We start from the raw sequence: 8,209 nt of genomic DNA on the forward strand, positions 1-8,209 counted from the left end.
ATAATGTAATTCAAATTCGCATTTGGCAAAAATTGAACCTAAGACTTCTCACTTACAAGTGAAGAGGAATACTACTAGACCGTAGTACTAAGTGGCTCATCTTGCACGTCTTTTAATTTACAAAATTTAATCTATACATTTATTTAGTCTCTCTACCATTACCGAATTTATATATATATACTTTAAATAGATAGTCCCTAACATCACCCTATTTAATTACATCACTCTTTTTCTCTCTCTAATACGTTACTCTCTCTCTCTCTCTAATCTATCTAACATTACCCTTTAACCTTTTCATTTGCATTGCTCTCTCTCCCCTTAATCTCTCTCCTTAGTCTTTCTCTCTCTAGTCTCTCTCCTTAAACTTTCTCTCTATCTCTCTCTCATCCGTTGGGCTTTGTCGTATTTCAGTTATCTCTTTCGCAGTAAATTAATTTTATATTATAATATAAACCAGTATCTGAAGGAAGAAGAAATTTCAGGTGGACTCAGAACACACAGAACAGAGAGAGAGAGAGAGAGATAGAGAGAGTGGGGAGACGTTTCCTCACCATACCATTTGATCCTGCCACTTCCATCTGTGATCTTTCATCCTCCCCAGTATCTCCTCCGGTAGTTCTTCCTCCTCATTCTTTCCCACCATTAATTCCTTGGATTATCATCTTCCATTTTTTATTCAATTTTTTATTTATTTTTTATTTGTTTCTGTGGTTTTCATTTCTTCCAAATTGGAGAGAATTAGGAGGATCGGAACCGACCCAAATTACCATGACTTTAGTTGGTAATTGTCCGTTCTGGGTTTGGTTTGTTTTCCGGGGTTGGGTCGAATCATTTGAAAAGAAATCAATTTGGTCCGCTTTTTTGGCGAGAATTGCAAAGATCCTGGGTTGGGTATGCTGAAAATTCGAACCCAGTTGAAGAAATGGGTTGGGCGATTTATCCCAAGTTTCTCATTTGCAATTTTTATTATTGGGTTTTGTGAGCCGATCAATTACTTTGCTAGGCATATCATGGGTTGGAGGTTTTGCATTAGCAGCATTTACGATTACAGATGTTTAACGCTGTTTGCATTGTTGCTTTAAACATTTGATTGATTGCTATAATATCAGTTCTTGAATTTTAACTCACGGCTTATGTGTTCTTGACTCTCTGGTGGATTTTGATTTTTTTTTTATTTTTTATTTTTACTAAAGCTTAAACCTTTGTGGTATTTGATTTATGATTCTGTATCTCATTTCGGCTTACCAAATTGCATTTCTCTTGTTTCTTTATGCTGTCGTGTTAACATTCCGTTGGGTATACAAAACACCCTGATTCACTGGAAAATCAATTTTCGTTGTAGTGGTAACAATTGTTCTTCATGTTGTGCGCACCACTTTGTTTTATATGGTGCATCGAAGTTATGTCATTGCATAATTTGATATAAATAGTTGAGTGTAGTTGAATAGAGATGCCATTTGAGTGTAGGGATGCAATTGACAGTGTGAAAGTAGTGTGTGGTGTTCTGAAACTCTCCTGTATATAAGGATTTTTTCTCTCATCTTGCTTTTCCTGTGTTGAGCAATAAAAAAAAGGAGGTCAATTTAACATGCATAAGTATCTTAATTACGACGGAAGTTGGATAAAGTAATTAGAACCTTTTGTAGATTTGGGTTTGGAGAGGCATTGATAATCTTAGATTGTTTAATGGTCTGAGTGAGTCTAATGATGTTGGAATAAGATTTTCATTATTGGTTAGACATAAGCAAGAGTGTTTAGAAATTAAGTTAAGTTCATTTGATTTAGTCTTTTTGATCAAATAGAGAGAGTTACTTCAGCTCGCCTGATTCCCGCCAAGCTGCAGTTGAGTGATCAGTTTCGCTAGAGTGTGATCAGATTGCAAATTGAGGCTGACTTAGTCTTATTGAGTTCAACCAGATTCTAACCTGCTCCGACCTATTCTTTTCATTAATTAAGTCTGCCTGAGTAAGCTTGAGAAAAGGTGGGGTACGTGATTCTTGGTCTGATAGACAAAATTGAGGTGGTTATCCTTTTATGGTCAACCAGACCCAGTTCAACTTTATTTTGGTGCAAAACTGAATTGACTTGAGCACATTAATAGTGTTTACTTAAAAAATTCACACTTGATTGTGTAATAATCACAAGATTAAACCACTGAGTAAAAGTTCACATATTGGAGGTAAACTAGGCTGAGAGTTCTTAGACAACTTATAGTTTATGACATCCTAGACCATATCAAGGGAGAAGTTTGTCAATGTTCCAAGTTTGAAGCTGCTTGTTTAGTTTCTACCAAGTTACTAATGTGGATTAGAATTGATGGTCAACTGGCTTTTACTTGTAAAGTACAGTACTAGTTATATAAGGGTTTATAATGTTTTAGATATTTAAGATGCTATTTTGTAAGAGGGTTAGATTTCTGGCATATAAATTAATTAAGATTACTGATTGAGAATAAGTTGACTGTTCTCTGTGTTCTAATTTTCTTTTGATTCTTACTTTGTCCTACGTTTGTTTATCGTTTCCTTCCCTTGTTAAACTTCTCATACTGTTTCATTTGGGGTGTATTTTGCTGTAATTGCTCTGCTAATTGTGAGCTTACATCTTCCTGAATGACCAATCTGCACGTCACTAGTCTCAGAACCATTGTTTCATGCACCTTCTTATTTTATCCATCATATTGATTTATTATTATTATTATATCAGTTTCCAGGGTCAGGGTTTTCAGTTGAAGGCATGCAGATAATGCAAAGAATTGATTTTATATCATCTTATTTCCATTAGTAAATCTGAATCCTATTTTATCTCTTGCTATATTATGTAAAAATGGATTTGAACTAATGTTTAAAATTTTGTTTTGTTACATTCAGGGTACCAGCATTGCGTTGATATTCCAGATCTTTCACACAAGTGTTTTATCTGAACCACCTGTGAATACCTTATAGTGTCTTCTGAGTCGGGCATTTGTTGACACTAATGCAAGGTCAAGGGAGTGGTATTGATACTTTCCTTGAAATCACAGATATTGGGCTTGGATCTCTCTCCAACAGCACTAGTATGAATCAGCAGACTTCTTTAAATAATATGCTAAATCCTGTTGAAAACCAGTTGTCAAGCTATATGATGACATCTGGTGAGATTCCGTGTTTAAATGCGTCTAGTAATGACACCCAGAACTTGAGTGGTTCAGGTGAACCTAGCTCAAGATTGAATCTACGAAACCCAGTGGACGATGATGGGATGATAATGGAAGAAGGTTGGTCATCTCCGTATAGTGCTTGTCCTGTTATTGGTCAAAGTTCAGAAGAAAGGCAAGTTGAACAAAATATCCTTTTTCCTGGGAGAGCTCGTATTGGACAAAGTGGCAATCAGATTCAAGGCGGGCCTTCTTTTTCTCATGACTCTCAAAATGCAAATATAAATTCTGCGTATGTGGGAAATAGTGGTAATAGTGCGCCTGGCATGGAAGCTGATATGTCAGGTGGATTAGAAACAGAACAGACATCTTCTGGCAGTGTTTCGCCTGATATTATTGGGACTTCATCCAGAAGCACTGATTTTCTGGTTGAGGAAAATGATGGTAATGCAGGTTCTTCTTTTGGAACTTGGGGCTTATCGTGCAAGCGAAAGGCCCTTGAGGGTACTTCAGGCCAGGGTTATTCTGGTGGAAGTTCTAGCTCCCTTCCACAAGCTGAAACTAGTGCATGGAATACTGGTCCTGCTCATTACGGTCCTTCTAGTAATTTAAATTTATCTACACCCTTGCGTAGTTCTCCTAGTGGGTGTCCTTCAGAACAAAACTCAAGAACCAGGGTTGGTTTGAGACTTGGGACATCTGATACCTTTCCTTCATTAGGTGCAACAGGAAATGGAGCAAGCTCACTGCGGGAATTTTTTTGTAGGGGGGGTTGTCCTGGGCCTCAGCAAGAATCTGCTCCATCCAACTTATCATCACAAGGGAGATCAACAACTGCAGCTGCAACAAATTTGGTTGGTCCCCAAAGCCAGTTTCCTGCTATGCATATGAGTGGTTCGTCAGTAAACATGCTTCCTTTTCCTTGGACTGGTGCTTCCAGTTCAAGAGTGGGCAGCTTATCAAGTTCTCTTATGTCTGGATATAGAGGTGCTGAGTTAAGAGAAGAATCAAACTTAAGAAGCATTCCCAGAAACATTGTGGAGCATTCGATGTTTGCAACTGCTACTGATATGAGAAATTCAGCACAGGATCCCACAATTTGGAGTCTGGCCCCTGGAGAATTTAGCTCTTCTGTAGGTGCTCCTTCCTCTTCAACAATTGGCTCCAGTTCGGCCATTCGTTTTGTGCCTACTCCTGCATTGATCCGTGCCAATAACCCTCCTACCGAAAATCATCAAAGAACAATAGATTGGTCTTTGTTTCCTTCTGTTGATTCTCAACCCGGAGGTCATAGTCATTATAACCCAGTACCTTCAGGACCTGCTTCCTCACAAGATTCAGGAAGTTCTTCTGGATCTAATAACCAGGGTCGTCATCTACCACATCCTAGGTCAGCATTCTTGCTGGACAGACAAGGTGATGATGCTCTTAATATGCCCCAGTCACTGCGGGTATTAGCAGCCGACATCGAAGGGAGGCGCCGACTTATATCTGAGGTTTGTGTTTTTATTTCTTCCTACTTTTCAAGTACACTCTCATCGTACATGTACTCTTTGGAGGGTGTATATCATGGATTTTACATTTTTGGAATTAATTTTGCAATGGCTTTTCTCAGTTGCTTTTGTCATTTGGATTTTCAGATTTCAGAGTCTGACTATACATTTTTGAAATGTCTCTTAGTTACTGAAATCTTTCGCCCCATAAATTTTTTGCATGCTAAACTTGAATAAGAGTATTCACGCAAAAATTTCTCATTATAATATTGTACATATTCCCACAGTTGTTGATGGACAATAAAGGTATTAAGTTTCCACTTTTCAATTTGTGTTTCCTAAATAAGATACTTCTGCCGTGAAAGTGGTCCCTTTTCTTTTGAGGAGCTCTATTTCAACCTCCCAATCTACTTTACCCACCCCGTAACTTTTTATTACAAATTTAGCATTTCACAAAATTACTTTAAAGGAGACCATTTACAATAAGCCAGTACACACACTGGCCTTTTTTTTGCTAAAGGCGAGCACTGTCATCTGCTATCAAGATAAAGTTTGAAGGTTACAAAAAGTGTTTATATGGTGGGTAGTTGAGTTGCTAAGTTAGAGATATTGTAGGAATAATGGGTAATTTAGTTAAAATAAAAATAGTATACAAAATTTTGTTGGGGTGGCAAAACAAGGTGGCTGGGTAAATAAATAGGGCTGATAACGGTGCCTCTCTTTTTCTTATGAGTATTATCTTTAAAGTAAGGTGAAACTCCCAGAGTGAATATGCACTGCATTGAGTGGGTACTAAATGGTGGCGTTAATGGTAAAATAACATTTTATGTGTTTATGGAGCTAATTCTAATTTGTACTGCTACATTAAAGCAGATTGTACTTATCTTTGGCCTCTTACTGGGAAAATTAAACTATTCTTTACTGTTTTGGTATTTTTGCACGTTAAGGATCAGTTTTATGGTTGGATATGGGGTTGAGTGGATTTATTTTGGATACCACTGAATGGTTCTTGCCTCTGACTGGTGATACAATGGCATTAGTGTTTCAAGTTTTGTTCTTCTATTTCCACTAGATTTTGCAAAAGAATCATTCCCTCTGGAACTAACAATTATAATTTTCTCGTGTGCCAGATTCGTCAAGTTTTGAATGCTATGCGCAGGGGTGAGAACTTACGTGTCGAGGTTTGCTATTGACCTCTACATTAATTCTGTTTGCTTTAAATTTGAGTTTATATGTTTTGTTGCAATTGCAAAAGGATGTTTTAGTAGCTGGCTTAGGCTGACAGTCATTTTCTTTTGACAAGTACGAAAACATGGAGGTACAAGGTTGGATATCTTGGATGCAGCAGCTGTCATATTTTATGATTGATTTAAAATTAGATTTTTCATTCTCCATAAGTACATTGGAACTCCATAGAAGACACTGAGCTTTGTTTATGCCATTTCTGTGGCCAAATCTGGTGACAGTTTAGCTGCCACCATGTATACAAACTAGCTTGAGTAATGGGTACACTAGCTGTGACATGAAAAAAGCCCATTAGAAATGAATTTACTACAACAATGTCTACGTAAACAATCTTCTGATATGTTGTGAAGGTAGGCAGTTTTTCATATGTGCCCGTTTGCAATAGATCTGTCTGCTTTACTAGGTTAACATCCAAATGTAGCAAAAGTATGTCTTTAGAAGAAAGCAGCATGGAATACTGGTTATTCTACTGTTCAACGCCCCCAATTTTTTTGGTGCGGCACATTGGACATTGGTGTTTTGTGCATCAGCGTAACATTAGGATTTTTTCTTGAGTAAGAATATAAAATATCTGGATAATCAGTCATCTGCGATCTCCATGAAGTGGACTATAATATGATGGGGTGGATTAAATGGTATGTGGGAAAACATTATTGAGTTGGGGAGCAAGATGAAACTTATGGTTGTAAGAGCAGCATAATTAAGCTGCAAGCATCTGGGTATGTTTATGAGTATGTACAGGCTTGATTGTTCTTTCTGTTAGTATCTACGGTTAAATACTTTTGTTGAACAATGGGCAAGGAGCTTGTCTTATTGCTGAATACAGCAGATTACATTTAGTTGACAATCAAGATTCATGTGGTGATGTCAGGATTATATGCTCTTTGACCCATTCATATATCATGGCATGGCTGAGATGCATGACAGGCACAGAGACATGCGCCTTGATGTTGATAATATGTCTTACGAGGTAAAACGGGGGCAAGTATTTTTCCACAGATTTTTTTTTTTCTCTGTTTCAGAGCAGTTCTAATAACAGTACTTTTGGACAATAGGAACTGCTGGCATTGGGGGAACGTATAGGAGATGTTAGCACTGGACTGAGTGAGGAGACTATTATGAAGTGCATGAAACAGCGAAAATTTCTTGCTATTTCAGAAGAATCCCTAGCAGATGTGGAACCGTGCTGTGTCTGTCAGGTATGAGCTATGTGACTATCTCTATCCGCACAAGAACACAGCTAGTTGCTTTCGCTTACTTCAAGCAGCTGATTTATTTATTCTTGTTACCTTGTTTGAATCCTTATCATGGCAGGAGGTATATGCTGATGAGGATGATATCGGCACACTAGATTGTGGGCACGACTTCCACACCAGTTGCATCAAACAATGGCTAATGCAGAAGAATCTGTGCCCGATTTGTAAAACAACAGCCCTGCTTACTTGAAAGGGAAAACCATTGATGTGCAAGCCTGAAATTTGATTTTCTTGCTGCTGTATCATTAAACCCGAATGTTGGGGGAGAATCTAGTCCTCCCTCCTTGTCTGAAACTAGCCTTATTTGTGCATGAACTGCATGGTTTCATAAAAAGCGGAAAGACCAGCCGTCTCTGGAAAAAAATAAAAAGAAGAAACTTTGCTGCGTGGGTCATGAAGGGATTTATCTACCAGCTGGCCAAGGGTGCCTTTTTTATTTTTTTATTTTATTTTTTATTTTTATCACTATGAGAATAATGAATGTATTTGAATAATGTTTCTGGATTTATGAAGCCTTTGCTGAATTGGAAGATTGACTGTTTCATATTCATTGTTACTTGTCACATGCATTGATTTTACTGAACTTCAACGCATGATTATATTAGATTGTCGCCGCCATCGCAATCTCATATTTTGTTCTCGTTTATGGTTAACTAAATTGTCGATTCGATCAGCTGATTTGTTGAATTTGAGTCTCAGAGATGGGTTCATTGAGTTTGGAAATACGGTGCTACTTTGAAGCTGTGGTTGTCTACAGAGGGAAACATCTTTGGATGAATTATGATCTAGTTGGGAAGGCGGGAAGGCTTGAGTTTGGAACTAGAAATATCATCACGAATCTAGTTTCTTACAAGTGATTTTTGTACGTCAATTTGTGCTCACATACGGCGTGGATAATTATGATATTTGAATTGAATAAATTAAAGTAGAATTAAGGGGCAGAAATAAACAAGAATGTGCATAAAAAGAAAATGGTTGTGCAAATTATTTTGTTTATAATTTTTTAACCTTAACCACGTGAAGTTTTTGAGTATGTACAATTAGTATTACTAATCCGTTGTATTATGCTACCGGATCAAGTC

At 37.5% G+C, this 8,209-nt stretch overlaps 1 protein-coding gene across 1 annotated transcript; it reads left to right on the forward strand.

Moving 5' to 3' along the window:
* The first annotated feature begins 451 nt into the window (after nt 1–451).
* Nucleotides 452–7,673, forward strand: LOC137726114 (E3 ubiquitin-protein ligase MBR2). The gene is made up of 6 exons (XM_068464985.1): nt 452–612; nt 2,868–4,629; nt 5,757–5,807; nt 6,743–6,841; nt 6,927–7,070; nt 7,186–7,673. The coding sequence occupies exons 2-6, from the start codon at nt 2,974–2,976 to the stop codon at nt 7,315–7,317; spliced, it is 2,082 nt and encodes a 693-aa protein (XP_068321086.1). The 5' UTR covers nt 452–612; nt 2,868–2,973; the 3' UTR covers nt 7,318–7,673.
* Nucleotides 7,674–8,209: the final 536 nt, after the last annotated feature.

This window comes from Pyrus communis, chromosome 2 (assembly GCF_963583255.1).
Source record: "Pyrus communis chromosome 2, drPyrComm1.1, whole genome shotgun sequence".
Taxonomy (NCBI): Eukaryota; Viridiplantae; Streptophyta; class Magnoliopsida; order Rosales; family Rosaceae; genus Pyrus; species Pyrus communis.